Here is a 25,242-nt window from a genome sequence, read left to right as displayed (position 1 = left end):
CACATGTTGTGATTGAATCACCAGTACCTGTAGACTAAACAGACTATATTTCTGATTAAGAGTGCCACTGCTACAAGGTTCATTTCTATGACATGTGTTTAGGTATATAAGCCTGCTCGTGGTCAAAATAAATGATGAAAATCTATGAAAATTGGAGCAGTGGTGCAGTGGATAGTGTTCCTACCTCACAGCTCAAGGGTCCCCAATTCGAGTTTAACATATGTATGTCTGTGAGGAGTTTCACATATTCTCCCTGTATACATGTGGGTCTCTTCTAGGTTCTCTGCTTTCCTTCTACTTCTCAAAAACATGTGTAGATGGATTGGTGTTTCCAAATTGTATCTATGGAGTTTGATTCCTGCCTCTGCCTTGTGTGTGAGGACTTTGCATGTTCTTCCTGTGCTTTGGGGTTACAGAAGAAAATGTTATTTCACAGTGAGAATAGTTAGTCATGTTTAAATGTGTAGCCTTTTTCTGATTTCCTATACAACCCAAAGTAAGGAAATTTCCAGATCCTACCATACCCAAATTAGATTTCTGAATTGACATGTAACATGATTTAACAGCAAGTAGTTATACCTCCTTGTCTTGATCGTTGGATGCTGCTGATCCAGCATCCCATTTACAGAACCCTCTAAACTAGTGGTCACCAATCCTGTTCCTGGAGATCTGCCTTCTTGCAGAATTCATCCCCAGCCCAAATCTAATAGTCGTGATCTAAGTAATGAAGTGGATTTCTGACACTGACGAGATTCGGTCAGGGTTGGAAGTGATCTCTTCAGGGAGTAGATCTCCAGGAGCAGGGTTGGTGACCACTGCTCTAAACATATATGTATTGACAACTACCAACATTTCAGGATAATTTTCCCAAATAATACAAAAGTGTTAAGATTTAATAATCGCCTTTAAGTGTACAGTGACTAACAAGTCATCAGTAAGTCTCGTTAACAGTAGCTCAGTGGTTGAGGTGTTGGACAACTGCTCAGAAGGTTGTGAGTTCGAATCCTAGTGCTGCCACTGCTGGGGCCCTTGTAACCCTCAGCTGTTTAGTTGTCTAAAAAGGACATAAATGTTAGTTGCTCTGGATAAGGGTGTCTGCCAAATGCCATGAATGTAATGTAAATGTAACAAACTACAGTACAGTTGCTCCTCCTGATCAGTCTTGAGGCTCCAGCACTAGCCTGATGTAGCCAGTAGGGGGAGCAGTTGGGTTCGTTTATAAACCCGGACTACTGGGGATGATGTGCTTCACTGCAACTCGCAGCATCTCTCAGGGAGCCACCCAAAAGCCAATGGAGAGAGTGTGTATGCCCGCGATTTGTAAACCTCCAGTATACGAGCCGACCAGACAGTCTGGAGACCCAGCGGCTCGCGACGGCGAATAGTGGCGTTATAACGCTCCTAATCATCGAGTACACACAAAGTCAACAAAAGAGGAACAATACAACAACCAGTACTGTTCAGATTTATATCAGCCAAGCGGGATCAGTTCAGGAAATAAAGTCTTACAGCTGCCATTCACTATGAAGAAGAGCCATCTGGTCAAAAGGGTAAGATGATGAACAAATCTACTCTGTTATTTTAGCAGCAGCCCACTGCAGCAGTCTTGGGCATTGGATATATGTGTATACTACAATACTGAGATGCTCTTTATATTAATTCTAGTGTACATCATATCACTGGGTTTGACCCCTTTGTCTTGCCTTATCCAGTGTGTAGCACAGAACCTTTTCAAATATGCTTTACCCACATTTGTATAGCACATAAATTTTATGTATATTTTTTATAATCCATAATTGAGTATGTAAGTTAATTGACCGCACCCTTAAAGTCAATTTAAAGCAGCTATGTGTTGTTTAGTACAATGTTTTCAGCAGCACCATAGGCTTCTGCTGTGTATGTGGGTTTATAGGAGAGTCTTTGTGTAAAAGAGTTTTCCCCAGCACTTTAATTCCTCTGTTATGTAATATAAGCCCAGCTTTACTCTCTCTTTCTCGCTTTCTCTCTCTCTCTTTTCCTAACAGGGTGTTCAGGATGCCACGCCGCCGTCCTCACAGCCAGACAAAGTGGGCTGGATCCGCAAGTTCTGTGGCAAAGGCATTTTCAGAGAAATCTGGAAAAATCGCTTTGTGATGCTCAAGGGTGACCATCTGTATATTTTCGAAAAAGAGGTGAGTCAGATTTTCTGAGTTTCTGGTATCATGATATATAATGATAAAGTGAGCACACCAGTGACTATGCAAGCGCATAGCAAATCTCTGAGCTCCCCTTTCCCAACTTCTCAGTCCAGACCAGTTATGAGCCCCCTACACCTAGGGGCCCTAGGTAGTTAGTTTCACCATTCTTTCTGCTGTGATGTCACAGAGGTTTGTGTTTATTGCACATTGCAACTAAAATGTATCGACCCCTAGAATCGGCCAACTACAGTACAGTAAAACTTTAAAAACCTATGACTTTGTTTAATAAACTGAGGCATAGGTTTACTGGTCTACATATTTCATATTCTATGGCTTAAACATACCATTTTAATTTTTGGAAAACAGTATAGTAATTATGATTTTGGGTGGCACAGTAGTGCAGTGAGTAGTGTTGCTGCTCACAGCTCCAGAGTCCCTGGTTCAGTCCTGAGCTCAGGTTACCGTCTTTGTGGAGTTCCTGTACATGCTCTCCAAGTGGATTTCCTCGGGGTTCTCCGGTTTCCTCCCACCTCCCAAAAACGTGCCAGTTGGTGGATCTGCTATTCTAAATTGCTTCAAGGTGTGAATGAGTGTGTGAATATATTTGTGCATGGTCTTTTGTGATGGACTGGCATCCTATTAAGAGTGTATTCCCACCTTGTGCCCAGTGTTTCCAGGATAGGACTCACCTCCACCCTGACCAGTGATTACTGAAGATGAAGTTGTGATTTAGATGCTTAAAGTTCCAGCTTATTATTCAGTTATTCACCTTACACATAACACATTACCAATATGAAAAAAAATCAGCTTGCACCCTGTATTATGTTTAATTATAGATACATATTTATAATCATTTATAAATAATATTTATGAAATATATTAAATATATTTCTAAATGATTTACAATGTTACATTTCTCTCAGTTGAATCAAACCCAAAATTACACTTAAAACATGGAATAATAGTCAGCTATAGTGCCATTATTAATAGAGATAGAGAAATAAACAATGAATAATAGACTGTTCAAACTGAAACCGAGTTTTTTTGCTATTAGCATTATAAGATGTTACAAACATGCATTATATTATATTAAAGTATTGTAAGTAGTGTTTGTAACACATTTTTAGAAAGTGTAATGCATGTTCATAAATTATTAGAACAATGGGTATAATGCCTTATGAATGCACTCTGACATGTTTTGAACATATTTGTCGTACATTACATACATGTCCTTCATAGAAAGTGTTAGCATGATGATGCAAATGATGGTAATTTGCACAGAAGTGCAGCAGCTATATCATAGCCTGAAGCGTGACTAATTTTGCAGCTCTGTCACTTTGGGAGACAGCACACTGGATTGTTCCAATATAAGAAGGCCCTCTACAGCTGTCCTCTCCTCATTTCAGTCCGGACCATGCCTTTATTCTTATGATGACTGCAGTTGCATTTTAAAATGTTTCTGCATGGCCTAGTCCTTACAAGTTCAGCTGCAGCCTTTTGGATTAGGTACAATTGGGAGTACTCACTTTAGGAGATCAAAGACGCAGCTGCACCCCTTTTTGTGCCGAAGGATCCCCAAAGCTCTGAATGCAAGGCCAACCCATACACACATGCACACTTACACATTTGCAACACTGAGCTGTTATCTAACTGCAAATGCTCTCTTCATTCCAGTGTCTCAGTGAAAGGATGGTTAACAGCACACTGATGATCCTATAATTAAAATTCTACAGCTAATCATTTTTGTGCAGTAAGTGGTAGAGGAAATGGTTTGCTCCCTTTGAGTCAAACTGAACTAAATCTATGATGTTATCATTGCTCAACTCATTATTAAGTAAACTGAGAAAATAAGCCAGAATAAAGAGAGGACATGCCATTTATGTTATTATGGGAGCTGCTGTGTTAGTTTGCAACTCGGGATTTTCACTCTCAGAGCAAGTGCACAGGATGTGCACTATGTGATGAGAAGCTGATCTGTGCAATCTAATTATCTTTGTTTCTTTTTTTTCTAATTAGGCCTTGTAAAAATGAACTTGGCAAGCAAAAACTGGATGTGGGTTCAGCACTAAGGAAAAAAAATATGTTCTGCTCTTTTTATTTAAATACAGAAAGTTCCTTAATTGGTTTATGTCGCATATTTAAATTGTGGTTTATATTGGTGTGGTAAAACGATATAAACACTATTGCGGGTGTTATTGATATCTCTTTCATCTCCTGTATACCAATATTTACATGAGGACCACTTAATGAGGTACACGAGGACTCACTTTACTGAATGAAATGAATTACAGTAATGTACCTGCCTTACAGTGGCATAAATTGTGTATAAGCTTTATATTACCTTCCATTAGTACCATCTCAGCACTCAAGCACCCAGAGCTAATTTTTTTTCAGCAGCAGAGAGTGTCAGTGTGTTGCATCATGCTGCTGGTGCTGGCTGTCTCAGGTGCCTGCGGGTGAAATGTACAGGGTTCTGGATCTCCCTACTGAGTGGCAGAATACACTACATGTTACTATATCTGCTACAGGCTTGTGCCTGCCAACATGATGTCAGTGCAAGCAACTATATGATGTATATTCTGATTAATAGGCATGGGGGAAATGTTACACACCATCTACCTCTGATAAAACGGACGTACTATTCTTGCTTAATTTGTGTGCCATATAAGAATTGTACTATAGAGTACTGCAGAGCCCCTCCATGTATATAAGCTAGTTAAAAAATTTTAATCTTCATAAAGTCTTCATTCACTCAACTCCATGCATTTTAAATTCTGTTGAAGTACTAATTACCTCTTTTGACTGACCAACAAAAAGCATTTGACAGATATAAGTAGAGATTCCATGGTTTTGCTCTCTTTTCTAGATGTTGCGCAATCGTGGGGCAGCCTGCTCACTGCCCTATTTAACTCCATAGAGTTATTATTGCATGTAGTGGTCAAAAATGGGAACAAGAGCTAATAGAGGCCCATTGAGGCATGGATCACACTGCCTCTTGCTCAGGGACAGGACAGTTAATGACAGAGTTGCCAGGGTGGGCTAGTTTTAAAAATACTCAGCAGCTGCCAAGAACTTGTTTTATAGCAAACAATCAAAATTAAATCTAATACTTCTCTGCAAACAACACTTACAAGTTAAGGTGTAAGTGCACACATTATGTCTATGAGGTACAGAGCCGTTTCTATTGTAAGATGTAGTGCAATGATTGGGAGAGGGAAAGGGGGAATTATGATGAGGATAATGCCGGTTCCCACTAATAAACTGTATACTGGATTAATGTATATTGTCAACTATTAAAACTACTATAAAACTTCAATAGATAGTAGCCTATGGCATAAGTCAAGTGTGATAGCCACTTAACTTAGTTTGTTTGAGGCAATGTCTTTATTAATGATGTCCTGAAAATCTACAGTCACAAGCCACATAGGTGCAAGCCACGTAGGTGATAACTGGCTTATGTATCATTCACATGCTGACAGAATGTAGAAGACTCATTCTAAGGAACAGGGATTATTATATGTAATATAGGATATATTTATATGGAGTCAGTTCTAGTTTAAGTAACATTTTAGTATTTAGACTTGTGTTTAGACAAGTGTTTTATTGGCTGAAACTTTGCATGACAAAACATCACATGCTTTTGTTCTTTAATTAGGGAAATGTTATTTTTGAAAATATGTAGTGTGTGTATTCTTAGGTAACCCTCCATTTAATTAGCAAACAAATAAATTTCAATACAGGAGGTATTGTAAATAATGCCTGATGGTATGCTTGAAGTTATCCTTGAAGTAATCTCAATGTTGACTACACGAGTGTCAGGATAATAATTTATGCCAGATCTGGCCTTTCCAAAAGCTTTGAATAGAAATGTATCACACAACCTGCAACACACAGCAGTAGGAGTGTATCATTCATGCATGAGACATATTATTTGTGGTATAAAATCTTATCTAATGTAGCCATTGCAGTAGCAGTGTAATTACTCATACAGTGAATCATGACCTTTCAGTTTGCGTTACACTCATTTATTTAATTAATTTAGAGTAGCAGATGCTTGGGATTAGATATCTATTATGGGGAAGCTTGTTACATCAATATAATGCTAACCAGATTTAACAAAATTTCGCACACTTAAGAGATTTTGCAAATCCATTTCCCACCTTTAATTCCAGCCTGGCTTGTGCAGGAAAAAAAACAAAAAACATGTAATTGCAGGGTACTCGGTTTATGTTGAATACAGCTTGGAGCTAATAGGAACGTGTTTTATTGCTCCCCTGTGTAGGCTTTCAGCCCAGGCTGAGTGTACATAATCCCACCGCTCTGGTCTGTAAGAGTTTTAAATAAATAGTTAAAGAGTGGTCACACTTGAGACCCTGTGCCTCCAAAAATCATTAGTGCACTGTGCTGCTGAAATAAATAAAAAAAAAAAAGTATCATTAAATTAACTTTAAATGGTTTATTTTTAAATGCAGCACCACTATTTTGCTGGGAGTTAGGAAACCTATATAGATTGAGGGGAAATAAGTATCCTTGAAGTATCATCTTCAATTCCCTAAGGTTACAAGGTTCCTCTGATGGACTCATAATTTTAAAATCCCCCCTAAATTTTCAGTGAGGTACAAATCAGGAGACTGGCTCGGCCATACAAGACCTTCTTCAGTTATTTTGTCTGTATGTGTGGGGTCATTGTCTCCATCTTTTCCCCAGATTCAGTTTCTTGGCCAGTGAGATTAAATTCCCCTTTAATATGTCCAGGTACATTGCTCCCTTCCTGTTGTTTTCAGTGAAGTGTAATACCCCAGTACCCTTTGCAGATAGGTGGTATGGTATTCTTGAAATGATAAGCACAACCCTTCATTCTCCAAACATGCCAACTTCTGATTTGTCTAAATGCTTTTAGAAGTGCATCCCAGTGCTTCTTTTTCAGCAGAGGTGTTTTGTGTGGCATGTAGGAACACAAATGATTGAGGTGCACTTCATTGTTTATTGTTCTCTCTGTAACTGTTGTTCCTGCTGCTTTCAGGTCATCCTGCAACTCTTTTTGAGTGGCTCCTCTTACATTACTTATCATTAGTCTGTGTACTGAAATCTTGCATGTAACATCTATATGTTTGTTCTTATGAATACATCCTTTTTTAAATCCATATGCACTGGATATGCACTGGAAGTATATTAAATAGCAAAAACAAAAGTGTCTGCATACTATTTCCCTTCACTGAATTGTACAAATGTCTTGAAATATTGGAATATCTTTTTTTCATATCACTCAACCCTAATTTGAAATAATGATATATTATAAATGATAAGAATGAAATGCTGAATGGTACAATAACTGTTGTACCATTGTATAGTGATTCATAGTCCCTTAAAAAGCTTCCATCTATTTTAATCCCTGCTTTCTAATAATGACCCAGACATATTATAAGACCAGTGCAAGCAAATCCCATAACAGGACAGTTTAGAATGTGTCTGCCTTTCTCCTAATGCTTTTTGTTCTTAATTGCAATCCCCACTGTCAGTACGAGATTGGTTGGTTAGCAGGTTATTTTTAGAGGTGGTTAATCCTGGGAACAGGATGGTCCCCTGTCTGAAACATGCTGGCCCAACAGCATGGGAGTGAAATATTGATGTGATAGAGAGAACCCTGGCGTTCTCCTCCGGGGAACTTTTGCCCCATAAAATCATTACCCCCTACATTCTCTGTGACTGTGAGTGTACCCTCACGTTTTAACTATGTGAGCCCAGTTAAGTAGGAGGAATGAGGTTATGCGCATAGTATTAGGTGTATGTAGATTTTCTAGAAAAAATACGTAGAATTTTGTCTAGATTTTTGATAAAAGTGTATACCCGCTGTGTGTATTTTATTTTATGAATCGTACAGATCTTTACACAGATAGTGCACTTAGTCTGCATGCTGTCTGATATGATGGTCCATCAACTCAGACCACTTTGATCTTTCGGACTAAAGCTGCTTACTGATTCCTTTGTTGCTCCTTTCTGTTGCTATGGTGAATGCTTAGTAACCATACAGAATTCGGAGTCTGTACGCTGTAGCTGCCAGTTTACCATCTTTTTTCGGGTCACTGCAACAACACTGACATATAGAGGTGATCTTGATATCTCTTATCTGTCTCTGTCTCACACTGAACCCATGTGATCTTCACCATGGGCCTCTGGGAATTGTAGTCTCCCAGAGGAGATATTGCATTTGGACCCCTTGTTCAGACTGAATAAATATATCCAATTTTTCACTCAGCCAGCTTTAATGAGGATTGACCTGTGTTTAAATGAGGCATTTTCACAGCCATCTCACAGGCAGAATAATAGGAAGAGCTAAACCGAATGGGGACAGCACTCGCCTTTGTCTGAAACACAATGTCCACTCTAAAGCTTCGGTGTTTTACACTGAATTCAAAACTGAAAGTTGAAAAGATTTGAAATTAGAAATGAAGATGTAGTATGAAGAAACAGTTAAATATAACATACAGAAAACAGTTTATAACTGTTTATAATGCAATTTACTACTGTTAAAATGTTATTACTATTAAAATGTTATTTTAATAATAAGATCTTTATGAGTTTAAAAATTATTAAATATTCTTTAATAATTTGCATGCCCTCTCTTTGTCTTTATAACTGCATCTTGCCTCTTTGGTATCCTTTGGGATCCTCTCAGTCTTGATATTTATCCCATCCCCCCACACATTATTCCTGTTGTATTGCTGAGGTTCCATTGTCATTTTTTTTAAAAAAATGTTGGAATACTGTTTTTTCTAGATAAATTGTAAAATAGAGGTTTATTTCCATTTTGTCCATATATTTTCAGTTTGTGTTTGTGAGGACTGAGCTTCGAGTCCTCACTGTCACAGCATGTGCTTAATGATAACAGAGATCAGTAATTATCCCTGTCCCTCAGGCTGAAGTCAATGTGGCCTTTTGTGCCCCACTGTCAGTGGCACAGTCACCATGTGAAAGGGACACAGATGGCTGTCAATTAATCGACACATGAGAAACAACTTGTACCCTTCCATGTGGTTGAGTGGGCTATTTGTGCTCACAGCGCACGCTTTCCCCCCACTTCCTTGCAGATGAAGAATGATGGGAAGACACATGAAGTGTTTGACCTGGCTGAATATGAGCGATCAGAGGAGGTGCGCAAAGCCAAGAGTCGCAGCAAGAAGAACCACAGCAAGTTCACTCTGCTGCATTGCCGGCAGCCTGGGGTCCGTGTGAGTCTTCACTGCACACACACACACACACACACACACACACTGTGGTGAAGTAAATAATAGATTAGCAAGGAGAAACCAGAATATCCCAATTGTAGGGTTCCTACCTGTACCATCAGTATCAGTTAGAGTTACATTTCCAGGGTAAATGATAGACAGATGTGCTGCATATCTGTCTGTTTAGTAAACTGTTTGGCTATCTAGTTCTGATCCACCAAAAAAAAAAAAAAAAGTTATGCTAATTACAATTGATCAAGACAGACAAGGGTATACCCTGGAATTAAAAGTGTTCCACCTGCAGGCAGCTAATTAAAATTCAGTTGATTTTTCTATATATTCTGTCGACAGAAACGTACATTTCTCAATGCCTCAAGAGCATCTTCTTCTGTAGAAGACAGAATACATAATCAACTATTGTCCAGCTCCTGTTTTTGAGTACACTGTATTGCTCTGTCACAACAACAAACCCTCAACCTGAAATATGTCAGCATCTGTCAGTGTATTGCCAGTCCCTTGGCTCTGAGTCAGGTTATTGTCAAGGTTCAGTGTGTAGAATTAGATCTCACAAAATCACACAATGCATACTATTTTTGGATTGTTCTTCTGGAAATGTAGAATAACCATTTATCATTTTTGTAATTAAAGGATCATGAGCAAATGATGTATTTTTGCCTGCTTTTCACTCTTACACTAAATTTCTTGGATGTAAAATGTGCAGTACTTGGTTATGTTGTGCCTAATTTAATGTAAAACACACAGCTGCCTGTATGTAACATTGAGGGGACGAGTGTGTGTGTTGCTTAAAGAGGGAGATTTTCAGGACTAAGAATCGACCATCTTCAGTTCTAAGTGTTCTATTTTTCATTATTTTTTAGGGAACACATGGATATGCTTTACACCTGAATTTTCCTGGTGTTAGGCTTCAAAACAAAGTATAACTCCAGGCAGTGCTAATATTTCTCTTCTTTTATCTTCCCACTTTATACTTCCTTCAGCACTGCTATAAACGTTATTGAATAAACATGACTGTTCTTGATGACAGATGTTATTAAGAAACATATATTTACAGTAAAATTGTTTCACCAGAACCATACAGTCTATAAAGGTTCTCATATCTGTCTTTTTCTTAGACTCCCAATCTTGTGTTCTTGGCTGTTAGTCCAGAGGAAAAGGAGTCTTGGATCAATGTTCTCAACACAGCCATTACAAGAGCCAAGAACCACATTCTGGATGAGGTAAGCTTTTAAACCTTAAAAAAAATCCTTTGGTGCTCTTTGTTTCTGGCTATTTTATTTTTATACATTTGTTCCCATAATTGTTCTTTGGTCACATGCTCCCACTTCCACCCATTCACTCCAGTGTCTGCTTTTCTCTTCTGTTATTTTTTCCTTACAGGATTTGTCCATATTAATTAATGCTCCCAGCCCCCAGTTCCCCCCCCCATTTTTTTGCATTCCTGCTGAATTGGATAGATACCTTTATGTTTGTAATCATTTTAGAAGAATATGCAAAGCACTGCGGCTGATAAAAAAAAAAATACAAAACTGTTACTGTCTCCGTGGTGGATGTTTCCTTGAAACTCGTTTTAGCTAAGCATCATTATCATAATCATAGCCTGCATAAAACATGGCTGCTTTGACAGGCAGAAATCAGATGAGGTCAGTTTAATAACGTGGTAAGCAGATTTTTCCATCTCATTTTAGAAAAAAATTGTCATCCATTACATCATGTTTTGTAATATCCTTTACCAGTAGTTTCCAATTTATAGGAGAAGCTAAGAAAAACCTGCTGAGATGACACTCAGTTGTTAGCTGTTAACTGTGTAATCCCAGTGATGGTAACGCTTCACTTTCTGTGAAAGTGTGAAATGTGAAAGCACTTCGAATGTGAATTTGTACGATCTGTGAATTAATCAACTCCTGTGTAGAGCATATAGTATGTAAGGAACTGTGAGTTTGCTATGTAGTCTACAGAATAAACATGTACAATTAATTAGCACTTAGAACTAAATTTAGCCCACTGCATCATATGTTGTGTCTTGTCAATAATTAACTCAAAAGGGGCATATTAAAATGAAGAACATCTGGCCGAAAATGACTAACGTTTTGAGTTCTAAGGTTCTAAGGTTCTAAGGTTCTTCACAGGTTACGATTGATGTCTTTGCAGGTTACGATTGATGAGGACAGTCTGTTGTCTCACCCAACACGTGACCGCCCCAAGATCCCTCTTGCACGCCGCTTGCCCACACGGGGTCATCTTATGGCGGTGGTGGGTGGCTTTTCAGTATTGATTTGACCTCAGTCAGGAGTCAGTTAATAGTTGTATGGGCATGTTGCTGAGTATAAAAAAACTACTGCTCAATTTGCTCAAGACTTTCTGCTATAAATTGGAAGAGATTTGTATATTGGTATACAACCAATATACAGATCTCTTCCAATTTGTATATTGGTTGTATACCAATATACAGATCTCTTCCAATTTATATATTGGTATACAACCAATACAGTATAAGGAAATATGGTATTTTAATAAAAAATTGTTTCAGCTTCTTCATGTCCTTATGATACTTCAGTGATTGATGTCGATGATTCATCCACAGGCCTCGACCTCTTCAGATGGGATGCTGACTCTTGACCTCGTGCATGAGGAGGACGCTGGCATGCTAGAACATGATCATGCTGTGTGGGTAAAGGACCATCGGGGAAACCTTGACTTGTTGGCCCCTGCAAGAAAGCGTGCTGGCACTGATGTCTCCAGACCCCGAGAGACCCCTGTGGAGGGCAGGGTGAAGACCAGCAGCCTGCCTCGTGAGAGTGAACTTTCCTGGATCCACCAGAGCCAGACTCAAACCCCTCAGCAAGGGAAGAATCCTGTAGCCCTGGGAAGAATTCACTGTGGCTCACTGGATAACACAATGAGTCTCACAAGCCACCTTCACGACATAATCACCCAGCGGCTACAGAGGACCCAGGAACTATTGGTGGAGATCCAGGGGCAAGAGCCCCAAAGAGGAAGAATGGGTTGCTACCCCCATCTGAGGGGCATAGATTCTCCATGGCTGTGCCATTTAAAGGGCTCAGATTCCCCCCAATCTAAGAGCTCCAGCTCCTATAGCTCATCTCACGGGAAAAGCACAGACTCTCCCTCCCGAATTAAGGCCAAGGATTCACCCAGCTCTAAGACAAAGGACTCGCCTCGTGTCAAAGGGAAGGATTCCCCTCATTCAAAATCCTCAAAGTCACCTCACTACAAGGACCAGTTCCGTTCAAAGAGTGTTGACTCACCTGATTCAAAGGCTTCCTGCTCACCCAGTATGAAATGCATTGATCTGACCCACATCAAGGGTTCAGAGTCACCCATTTCCGCTGGCAACAATTCACCCTATTCAAAGACCGTTGACTCACCTAATTTGTGGCTTTTGAGTTCGCCCCATTTTAAAGGGATGAAGGACACGGACACATTTACTGAGTTGCTGGACTGGGAGAGCAGGAGGGCAGCAACTGAACGGTTGCTACAGGAAGCAATCTCCTCGTGGGAGGAAGCAAGGGAGGTTCTGGCAGAGGTGAAGGAGCTCCAGGCTAGACAGAAGCAAGCAGAGCAGAACCAAACTCCAGCTCCTTCAACCCTCTTACAGGACAGGAAGCAGGGAACCACCTGACACCTCCACACCCAGTCACAATGATGTAAACTACTAGAACTATTCAAAATAAATGACATGAGAGAGCACAATAAATACATGAATTGCACTGGGAACAGTTCCTTTTCCTACACTTAATTCTATCATACATTGTTGATAATATTCATTCTTAATATTCCCTTCAACACCTCAGGCCCTTGTCTTTGCACTGGAAGTTTTTACTGTAAATTTTACTGTAAGTTGTACCCTTCTTTTAAATAATGTAAAGGTTCATTTCAATCTTAAACTAATATCAGTATACTTCATGAATTTCTGTTATATTGTTTACAGTTGGAGTCAATGTTAAATCTGTTTACAACAGTTTTAGATATGAAGTGACTATGATGCAGATACACCAGACACAGATAAAGACCTGTGGTCATGTTGTCATACATGCCCTCTCACAGACCTTTTGACCAAAATGTACATTTTTATTTCATTATAATCTTTCTATTAAATGACAGAACTTTCATTCTTCAAAAATAAAATGCCAATTTATCTCAATCAGTGTATTTGATCTTATGTTAATTCAAAGCTCATCAAAGACCAACACATCAGCTGACCTAGCTAATCACACTTTTACTACTTTGTCAGTATTAACGTTAAATTGAAAGTTCATTAGTGCACTTCCGCCCCCATGTTCAGACGCCTTGTAATGTCTTGAATAATGATAGTGATTTGCTCCATGAAAGCATGCTGATCACTGGCATCTTTGTGAGCTGCAGAAGCTACTTATTAATTTCATTTGATTCTCTAGAGGGAGTGTAATTAGATGGTTTTAATTACAGTGGATGTAAAGGGCTAAAGTAGGGTCAGCTGGATGTAAAGCAGTACCCTTAGTATACTGTTTGTTTGCTCTTTAGTACTGCTGCTCTTTCAAGGCAGCAATGTGAAAAAAATATTTTGAAGATTACTCTAATAGGTGGTTTAGAGTTTATTTTAAGGAACAGGCAGTCTAGGATAAGAATCCATTTACAGCTTAATTTTCTATGCCAGTGTAGGTGTGAGTCATAGGCCACTGAATTATTAATTTGGCATTGAGCTGATAGTTATGCAGTACGGCCTTGGTTGCAGAATGCTTGACTAATCATACAGAGTGTATTCACACAGTGTATTCACTCTGACCAGCTGAGATGAGTGTACTTAAAGTCAAGGGTGAGCTCACCATGCTGAAGCAGGCGTGAACATGAAGTGTGTATTACTGAACTATAATAGCCTTCTGTACAATATGAGCTGTCAACAACAATGAAAAGTTCCAAACAATTAAGGTTAATTGCAGTCACAATGTGTCTAATGTCTGGTTGAACCTGGATGCAGTTATGATCATAGATCTGTTTCATTTAGAACATTTTAGTAGATCTAGAGTAATAGTTATTCCTGTATTAAAATCATGTATGTATGAGCATTGGGTTTAATCATCACCTCTATTGTGGAGAAGGGTGTCCATGAACACAAACACACTTTGATATGAAATTCATTCTCTTGTCATTGAGCAAGTGGTTCATGACTGAAAGCCCCTAATCCCCAATCCAGACCAGACTTCAATACTTCAAAGGATTCAAATATTCAGCAAAGGTGTGTATTTCCACAACTAGAATAAATGATTCAGAGGCTAATCCCTTTGACTGTCGACTCATTTTTCTTTTAACTAGCTCCAGAGTCACTGGGGCAGGGATTTTTTTCATCATATTCATTTATATCCATTTGGAGTCACTACTACACCACAACCAAACATAATGTACATGTTACGATGTGTGAAGCACCAACTTATTGTCACTTTTAACCATATACTAGCAGTAAGTAGGTAATCTGTTGGAGGGTGTCATCTGTGGTTACCCCACCCCTGATATAGTGATGGGAATTCCAGCTATTTCCAGCGAATGAGAGCAATCGGGTCACCTCCCCAGTAAGTGCCAACTCTTTCAGCTCTATCTATTGATTAAATACTGTAGCTCAGTAAAATCATGCTACTTTAGATTAACAAAATAACTGTGTAGTTGGCGTTGCATGTGTTAGAAATTATTTTAAATAAATGTGAAACCAACAAGATGTGGATAAGTGAGAAGCTAAGGGAAGAACTTGCGGACCTGTTATGCTTTGGGGACATTTTGCTGTGATGGTTTGTGTCCACTTGTCCCCTCAGAGGGAAGGGTAACTGCAAATCAATACAAAGTGATAAAACATTTCTATCCTGATGGAAGTGGTCTCTTCCAGGTTTCAATGTCCCATCCACATCCACCACCAGAATCAAAACACCAACTGAAGGAATATTTTTTGGAAGAAAGGTGTTCTACCTGCCAATACAGTTTGAGAGACTTGTATAATCTGTGTCAAAGAGCACTAAAATGGTGGCTCAAATCCTAAGACGCTTTATGTTGTTTTTGCCTTAAATTTGTCACCTGTCTGTATTTGCACTGACTGTAAGATTCCAGCATTAATATTATGGGCATATCTCACTGTATTCATATCATGAACATTTTATTCATATTATGAATACAGAATACTGATCATGTGTTCAAAGAAAGCCACACATGATCTATTACTGCTCTACAGATATGATGTTCACTTCAAAGAGCCAGTGCAAGTTGACTCATTCATGAGTGACACATCACTAATGTCCAGGGGCTGGTGATACAAAAGGAAGAGGGTGTGCAAATAGGGGTTTGAGTTTTTGCACTGTTGCACTGCTTATACACAGAAATGTTCATATAGAGGTGCTATGACTCCATTAGCAATGGAGTGTATGTGTGTGTGTGTGTGTGTATGAGAGAGAGAGAGAGAGAGAGAGAGAGAGTACGTGTGAGAGAGAGAAAACATAAAGGTTAGGAATATCTGACAGTTTTGACCTTGTAGGGACATTTGGCTACTCATCACAAGGACATTGCTTTTAAAAAAATTTTTTTTTATTTAAAAACTAAAAAAGCTAAAAGAGCTTTTGGTTACTGAGCTTAAAGCTAGGATTAGATTTGGTGTAGCATAGCATTAATTAGCTGCATTTATAATTATGTCCAGAAGGTCCTCACTAGGATAATAAGACAAATATGTGTAGCTTTGTGACTTAGTCTTGCAGGAAAACCTTTAGTGTGTCTACACTGATGACTTAATATGGATATTACAGTGACAACATTATGGAACTGGGGCCCCAGAGCCAAATGTTAAATGTGAAATGCTCTTTAAGACACAGTATTATTTTTAATATAGGGAGAGTGGCAAAAAGAATGGCTGCTAAAAATGACCCATATTCACAAATACATCAGTCTCACTGCAGTAGAGAGAGAAAGGGCCATATGGCTTCTCCACATGGGACATGCTTTGCCTGCATGCAATTGGTCAGTCATCCCTATGTGAATTCCAAATTTTTAGCCATTTTTACCTCATGCACATCATGCACCATGGGAAGCAAATGGCACTACCACCACTGGCATGAAATACATGATGGATAACCTACATGTGATTCTGACTGACACATTCTGGCAGCCACAATACACAGAAAAATTGCAAAAATAAAAACAACATATTCCAGTCTAAGCACTGTCCATTCCATGGGTAGTAAGACAGTATAAGACAGTTGAAATCAATGAAATAGATGCTAAGTGTACAACATTCATTTAAACATTAATGGGTATTTATTACATTTCAAATATGTATGTTTCTAGAAAGGAATACATGTGAAGGTCTAAAATAAGATACACCTCAGTGTCCCAGCTTGTTATTCAGCTGATCATCATAAATCATATTACTGAGTAACTACAATGAAAAGTCAAGGAAAAGACAAAGTATGCATTTACAAGACTGAAAAAAGAAAGTGTGAAACTACCACCCTGTCCTAAGAATTTAATGAGTAAATGGAGTCCAAATTTTCATTAAAAAAGGGTTTTCCTCCCAAATCTAACACCAATTTCAAGCATCAATACTAAAAACATATCCCATATTATTAATACTACAACACAAAGGAGAACAGCCATGTTAAGGTGTTCCGTAAGAGTGAGTGCCTGTAGCTATTGAATCTTTTTTTTTATGTTACACATGGCCACTTATAAAAAATAACATTGCAACAAAGAGCTCTTTCAAAATGCTCGGGCTTTTGCATATTTTAGAAGATTTTTTCCCTCCATATACCTGAAAGGTTGGTCAGGAGAGGCCAATTTATCAATATTCAGAAAAGATGCGTATTTCCATGGTGAGTTTAAAAAAACTATAATAAATTATTCAGAGACTAATCCTGTTGACTCTCCTCAACTCCAGGGTCACTGGGGCAGGTTTTTTCTTTCTTTTTTTTAAACAAATTACCCATTTGGAAGGACTACCATAGCACAACCATACATAATGTCTATGTTATGACTTGTAAAACAACAGCTTACTGCATTGTCTTTGATATAAAATCTATTTAAATTAATGCAAAGCCAGCAGGGTGCTACAAATTTGCATTAACAAATTCCAGGATTTATATCATTGTGTCTCTCAGTGCAACACTGATGAGCAAACAAACTCATCACAGGATGTATTACTGCTCTACCGATATGTGAGTTGGCTCACAGCTTTCACCTCAAGGAGCCAGCTCAAAGAATTGACTCTTGTCGACACTGTGGCGGTGCTATGACCGCATTAGCAGAATAGCAAGTCAGGAGATACCAGTGATCCTGTACTAATGTCTGTGTAGATAAGCTGGACTACAGAACAGTCCAATTAATATTCAGTGTTCAAAATGGTAAAAAGATGTTTATCCACAGTCATTCATAATAGTTTTTTTTTTTTTTTTTGCTGGGTGAATTATATGGTCCTGTCCATCCTTGGAATCTGATGTTTCCCTATGACCATGAATTGAACATGGGCATAACATGGGCCAAGCAATAATTATGGATTCATTTATGATAACATGGGTTGTGTATGGAGGCCAGTGGGAAAAAACATGTTTAATTCATCACTCTCATTGTGTGGATAATTATAGCTTCAAATAATTTAGACTGCATAATAGTATATTGTGCTAGGATGAGATGTTTCCTGGTTCAGTGGTGCCTGAAACATTCCAAATTTATCTTCTAAATAACTTGTCCATAAATACTGTGTCAACATTCACAATGGATGTGTGCTGTAGATGAACCAATATTAACTCAATTTGATTATATATTCATACATTTAATTCATTTAAAGGGCAGAGCTCTTTATTTATCTGCACTTTTCAGATCCTACACCCACTGACATTAAAACAGTCACACAAACATGACCTAGTAATCAAAATAAATTTCAGGGTTATGTAATAAAGCATCATGTTCGGTATCATGTTTGTATTCCTGGGAGCAGCTGCATGATCACCCAATGTGTGTTAAAAGAACAGCTGCACGCTGGATTTGGCATAATCACTTCTCATCTGTTTGTCTGTGATATATATATCAGGAATGTATAATTATGATTCAGATCTAGGTTTTAGCAGCCTGGGTTTCATTTGCTTGCATGCCTGTTTTATGTTATTCTCTCTGCTAAAGAAATTGAGTCATCTATAAATCTGGATTTTATATGTGGTGTCATTTGCACACAAAATCCTGCTAATTAACGACAAAAGGCAATGCACGAATTAATTGTCATAATTATCACTCAGTTGTCTAAACGATTCAATTAAATTTTATTTGTACAGATCTTCTTAATATATAACATATTGCCATGTTTCCTAAATGCTTTGTCTTTAAGCTGTTGTGCAATTTAACAGCTATGTGAGTGTACAAAGCTTACATTTTACCCAAGTTAGACTGGGAGTTTATGATTGTCTTTCTATATATAATGTATATAAAAAGGCACATATGTGTTTGGGTTATATAGGTTTTCCCTTGGGATTAGTGTAGACGCTGTATCACACAAAAAAAGCCAAACAATGTTCATCAGCTGCTGAACAGTCCTACCCCCCCTTTATGCCATACCCTCCATATAAGGCTTCCACAGGATCGGCCCTTCTGATTGGACAGCTTCTGCTCTTCAGGCGAGGCAGTGGGGGTCGGAGCAATGTGTTCATGCATTAGCTTTAGGCTGTGTGACATGTATTTGTATATGTGAGAGCAGAGATTCACCCTACATAGAATTTCTTTAATATTTATGAAATCTCACAAAATAAAATATAATATTTAATATTTTCAACATTGCATCAGTTATAAGCTCTGAAATGCTGATGTACACCTGACCTCCTTATAATTCATCACATGCACATGTGCTTCCCATCACCACAAAGCCCAGTGTGTTTGCATTGGCAGACATGGACATGCAGGTGGATAGGATGTTGAGTAATAGTACACTAGGCAAACTAGTATGCAAATATCATTCGTTAAGCTGGAATTCAAAGCCACATTTCACTACAAGCTTTGTAGGTTGGTGTGGAAAACTAGTTCTAAACGGGAAGCTATCACCTACCTCTCAGATCTATGCAAACATACTGTATTTATGAATTGCATTGTGCAGTGTGACTGATTCTGTTTCCCACATGCCATTGTAATTGTAAACTAGTGTCACTTGGTCTGGAATAGACAGTATCTGATATGATCTGTAAATTACTGTCATCCCTGTAAAATAGATGCACACTGTGTTCTCAAATGCAATGAGTTGCATGAACACACTCTATCATGTCATGAGCTCAGCAGTGGGATGATTTTGTATTAAAAATATTCTCCTGTTCCATCGGTGATGGCTGGTGGAATAGCTCCTCCAAGTGGTCATCAGTATCAGCTACAATAATACAAATACTAATGTAAGGGGTCTTTGGTATAACTTGATACCTACACTAGGGCCTTTATAACACATCAATAAGCATTGCATGAATCTTTTATAAAGTAATTTATTCTTTTCTTGAAGGTCATTTTTTAGTAACAGCATATTCAGCACAGATGGTGTCTTCTATGAAGTATCTATTCCGTTTCTATTTGTTTTAAATAAGTGAAGTCGTAAAAAAGATGTGCATAGGACTTCATATACTATCAGGTCCATGAGTATTTGGACAGTGACACAATTACAGCCAACTCAAGGGAGGACACACAGCATTTGATGATGTGTATGGGTTTCAGGCAATCGTTGACTGCAAAGGATTTGCATCCAAGTTTTAAAAATAATCCTAATATTTATGATTATGCTAGTTTGCGTGCTTCATAGTAGTTTGCAAATGGAAATGGACAGCTACTTCAATTAAAGAAGGTGATGACTCAAAGCTTCCTAAATTGAACTTTAGTAAAGATAAACTAATAACTATATATATATATATATATATATATATATATATATATATATATATACATAGAGAGAGAGAGAGAGAGGGGAGAGAGTATATTGTCCTTTAGTCAAAACAAAACAAAACAATTTTGCTTTTAACTTATAGTCAACTGCAGTAAAGTTTAAAGCTACTAGCTACTACTACAATTTTTTTCTTTACATAACACAGAATTAAGTACTGTAAATCAGTACTGTAAATAATAGAGTATTGTACATTTCCCCTGTTAGTTTTGGTTAAATACTAAGTGCTCTGATGAAAGTCAGATACACAGTGTTAAGATGGGGGTTGGGTGTCGATAAGGAAGTAGCAGATCGGCTGGCGTAGAGCCAAACTGCAACATGACATCAAAGAAGCTATTGCCATCATACTGGAGTGTATTTAGCTTTGATTGGCTTCGGGGTGAAGCACTGGTGTTTTCAAGAAAATATACAATAAGAAACCTTGAAAGATATTATGAAAAGACACATAATAGTCCAAAAGTAATTAGACTGAGTATAATGATCAGTGTAATGATTTAGAACTCCACACTGTTACAGTGTAATGATTTAGAACTCCACACCATTACAGTGTAATGATTTAGAACTCCACGCCGTTACAGTGTAATGATTTAGAACTCCATGCTGTTACAGTGTAATGATTTAGAACTCCACGCCGTTACAGTGTAATGATTTAGAACTCCACACTGTTACAGGGTAATGATTTAGAACTCCATGCTGTTACAGTGTAATGATTTAGAACTCCACATTGTTACAGTGTAATGATTTAGAACTCCACGCTGTTACAGTGTAATGATTTAAAACTCCATGCTGTTACAGTGTAATGATTTAGAACTCCACACTGTTACAGTGTAATGATTTAGAACTCCATGCTGTTACAGTGTAATGATTTAGAACTCCATGCTGTTACAGTGTAATGATTTAGAACTCCACACTGTTACAGTGTAATGATTTAGAACTCCATGCTGTTACAGTGTAATGATTTAGAACTCCATGCTGTTACAGTGTAATGATTTAAAACTCCACACTGTTACAGTGTAATGATTTAGAACTCCATGCTGTTACAGTGTAATGATTTAGAACTCCACACCGTTACAGTGTAATGATTTAGAACTCCACACCGTTACAGCGTAATGATTTAAAACTCCACACTGTTACAGTGTAATGATTTAGAACTCCACACTGTTACAGTGTAATGATTTAGAACTCCACACCATTACAGTGTAATGATTTAGAACTCCACGCTGTTACAGTGTAATGATTTAAAACTCCACACTGTTACAGTGTAATGATTTAGAACTCCATGCTGTTACAGTGTAAAGATTTAGAACTCCACACCATTACAGTGTAATGATTTAGAACTCCATGCTGTTACAGTGTAATGATTTAGAACTCCACGCTGTTACAGTGTAATGATTTAAAACTCCATGCTGTTACAGTGTAATGATTTAGAACTCCACACTGTTACAGTGTAATGATTTAGAACTCCATGCTGTTACAGTGTAATGATTTAGAACTCCACGCCGTTACAGTGTAATGATTTAGAACTCCATGCTGTTACAGTGTAATGATTTAAAACTCCATGCTGTTACAGTGTAATGATTTAGAACTCCACACTGTTACAGTGTAATGATTTAGAACTCCATGCTGTTACAGTGTAATGATTTAAAACTCCACACCGTTACAGTGTGATGATTTAGAACTCCATGCTGTTACAGTGTAATGATTTAGAACTCCACACTGTTACAGCGTAATGATTTAAAACTCCACACTGTTACAGTGTAATGATTTAGAACTCCACACTGTTACAGTGTAATGATTTAGAACTCCATGCTGTTACAGTGTAATGATTTAGAACTCCACACTGTTACAGTGTAATGATTTAGAACTCCACACTGTTACAGTGTAATGATTTAGAACTCCACACCATTACAGTGTAATGATTTAGAACTTCACACTGTTACAGTGTAATGATTTAGAACTCCACACTGTTACAGTGTAATGATTTAGAACTCCACACCATTACAGTGTAATGATTTAGAACTCCACGCCATTACAGTGTAATGATTTAGAACTCCACGCCGTTACAGTGTAATGATTTAGAACTCCACAGCGTTACAGTGTAATGATTTAGAACTCCACGCCGTTACAGTGTAATGATTTAGAACTCCATGCTGTTACAGTGTAATGATTTAGAACTCCATGCTGTTACAGTGTAATGATTTAGAACTCCACGCTGCTACAGTGTAATGATTTAGAACTTCACACTGTTACAGTGTAATGATTTAGAACTCCACACTGTTACAGTGTAATGATTTAGAACTCCACACTGTTACAGTGTAATGATTTAAAACTCCATGCTGTTACAGTGTAATGATTTAGAACTCCACACTGTTACAGTGTAATGATGGAAGAGAACACAGGGCCACTAAACCATGGAGTTCAGGTAAGCTGATTAGCAGGTAATGGACTTGTTGCAAGGTCAGCTGAAATTTGCTCAGTTGGCACATAGTATCATTAGGGGGTGAAATTATGCAAATAGATTACAAAGGTTAGAAGGTTACGATCCTAACAAAATCTGAATGCGGAGGTGTTTTAGCTTGATCGTTTGGCTAGCAAAACTAGTTCTATCACCAACGCTGCTGAATACGGTTCAGGAAGTGGTTCTAGCTAAAGGGATAGCTGTGCTTTCCCCATCACAAATCCTATGTGAATATTTCTACCATTAGTGCTAGCCCAAATGTCAACAACTGCTCCAATAGTCTTATTAGTGGTATCTGAAAACAGGCAAATCTCAATGCTGTGGGAGTGTGTAGTACATTGGTGCATCAGGTATTAAGATCCATCAGATGGTCTCCTTCTCAGAAACTCAACTCATCTTTTGGGAGTAGGTTTTCCTTTTACATGCAGCATCTGACATCTTGCACAGTACAACTCTTCCAAGGGCAGAAAAGAAGCTGCTGGCCATCACAGAACATGTGAATCAATACTGGTTTCTTAGACACTTGGAAGGTTATTATTCAGTTATTTCTCTTTAAGGATATTGGTCAATGATTACAGTGAAGCTAATTGGAAATGTTTGTAATTCTAAAAGTGATATTTTTGATCTTATTGTTATTGTCAACCTCAATTCTTGAGATGTTTTGCACTGGAATCAAATACCATTGTAATACCATTGTATACACTTGCCATTGGCAAGTGCCAGCACTCTTTATTCCTTATCAGTGGAGGCACTAAATTAGTAAATGGATATTTGGATTTGGAATGTGTTTGTGTTTATTGGAATGTGTTCCTGATTCATGATCTCATATCCATATAAATAGGCCAACAGTTCTCAGTGCAGCCATGTGTACAAAGACTGACTAAACTGACATGTAAAGTGGTAAAATGGGAATACTAATACACAATTATCAGAAGGGTATGGTACTATTTACTGAAGTATCTGGGTGCATCTTCTTCTGTTAACAAAAACAATTAACTTGCAAATTAGTGTATAAGGATCACTGGATTGGATAGATGATTTCAGAAGAATGAAACAATGGTTGAAAGGTTGTCTAATGTTGACTTGTAGCCCCTCCCTCCAGATTTTATCCTTACCTGAAAAGGGGCCCCTATGATGCTTACTGTCTACCAGAGGTTTAGCCAAAGCCTGGTCACACTTACACTCACCCTATTTCCTTTTCTCACTTCTTGAAGTTCAACCTGGGGTGTCACTGCAGGAGTTCCCACAAATTTCTGCAGTCTCTGTGGTCCAACTTACTATCTCCTGCAAATTCTAACTTTTCAGTCTGCTTGTTTTTTTTTTTTTTGACTCTCCTCTTGTTGTGAAGCACCTAGTATCTGTGAGTGTTAATTTGGCCATTGTATTTGTTTACATTTAAGTTCATTGCAACTGATAGAGTAGGCTTTTTAGGCCAGAAGCTTGCACTGTATCCTGATTTATGCTTCCTTAAAAACAAGCTTCCAAAGTTTATTACAGTAATGTTTGGCAGTAAATCTATTAGTTTAATTGAATTTTCCTTGCAGAAGCCTTATTTCATTTTAATCAAGCAGGTTCTAAAGAGTTCAATTATTTTATCACCCAAGCAGCAGAGATAAATCAGGCATCATTTCATTTTATTTTAATAAGCATAGTCACTGGATGTTTTTATTTTGAAGGGATAAAAAATATATTGGATAGCATTGTGGCAAAGTAGGTAGCATTGACTTCTCACAGCTCCAGGGTTCTCTGGTTCAATCATGAGGTTGGGTTACTGTCTTTTATGGAGTTTCACAAGTTATCCCTGTGCGTGTGTGGGTTTCCTCTGGCTTCCTACCACCTCCCAGAATCATGGTAGTAGGTGGACTGTCTAAATTGCACCTAGGTTTGAATGTGGGTGTGCATGGTGCCCTGTGATGGACTGGCATCCCATCCAGAGTATATTCATGCCTCACACCCAGTGTTCCTGGGATAGGCTTCAGATCCACTTCAACCTTGACCAGGATGAAGAAGTTACTGAAGATGAATTAATAAATGAATGAAAATTTTGCTTTTATATAATCCATAGTCATAATCATTTTACCATATCATGCAAGAGTTACCTACTTTGTTGGATAAAACAGAATTATCAGCACAGTTCCAGTGATCCTGTTCTTTCATTTGCCATAACACAATACACACATCAATATAATAAATTACTAATGAGAAATATCATGGCTCCACCCTTTCCATGCACTACAACACACCCTATTGGCTTAAAGGACAGTCCCCCACTCATGAGTTATTAATGGCTTTGTAACCCTGTCTGTTTTGCTCTTGTGTGCTTGAAACCGTCCACACCCCTTTCCACTAACCCAATGCTGAAAGCATGTGTATTGATAAATAACTAATGGCTGTGTATAGGCAGTTTGCAGATGGCAGTTGTGTACAGTATTAAAC

General features: G+C 38.1%; 1 protein-coding gene across 4 annotated transcripts; it reads left to right on the top strand.

Moving 5' to 3' along the window:
* The first annotated feature begins 784 nt into the window (after positions 1-784).
* Positions 785-13,586, top strand: plekho1a (pleckstrin homology domain containing, family O member 1a). Of its 4 annotated transcripts, none has more exons than XM_026929399.3 (6): positions 785-1,550; positions 2,025-2,171; positions 9,266-9,400; positions 10,537-10,641; positions 11,573-11,674; positions 12,006-13,586. In XM_026929399.3, exons 1-6 carry the CDS (start codon positions 1,524-1,526, stop codon positions 13,062-13,064), a joined length of 1,575 nt encoding a protein of 524 aa, XP_026785200.3. In that variant the 5' UTR covers positions 785-1,523; the 3' UTR covers positions 13,065-13,586. The 4 variants fall into 4 exon arrangements, with proteins under 4 accessions (XP_026785200.3, XP_026785199.3, XP_053084516.1 ...); XM_026929398.3 differs by having other exon boundaries at positions 9,266-9,406; XM_053228541.1 differs by lacking the exon at positions 785-1,550 and having other exon boundaries at positions 2,033-2,171; positions 11,551-11,674.
* Positions 13,587-25,242: the final 11,656 nt, after the last annotated feature.

Source organism: Pangasianodon hypophthalmus, chromosome 23 (assembly GCF_027358585.1).
Source record: "Pangasianodon hypophthalmus isolate fPanHyp1 chromosome 23, fPanHyp1.pri, whole genome shotgun sequence".
Lineage (NCBI taxonomy): Eukaryota > Metazoa > Chordata > Actinopteri > Siluriformes > Pangasiidae > Pangasianodon > Pangasianodon hypophthalmus.
Note: the sequence above shows the minus strand (reverse complement) of the source record. Positions and strands in the feature narration are given on the sequence as shown.

Coding starts and splice junctions, on each gene's coding strand:
- plekho1a (XM_026929398.3), top strand. CDS start 1,524: ATGAAGAAGAGCCATCTGGTCAAAAGG. Junction 9,407..10,536: donor GCCGGCAGCCTGGGGTCCGT/GTGAGTCTTCAC, acceptor TCTTTTTCTTAG/ACTCCCAATCTTGTGTTCTT. Junction 10,642..11,572: donor AGAACCACATTCTGGATGAG/GTAAGCTTTTAA, acceptor ATGTCTTTGCAG/GTTACGATTGATGAGGACAG.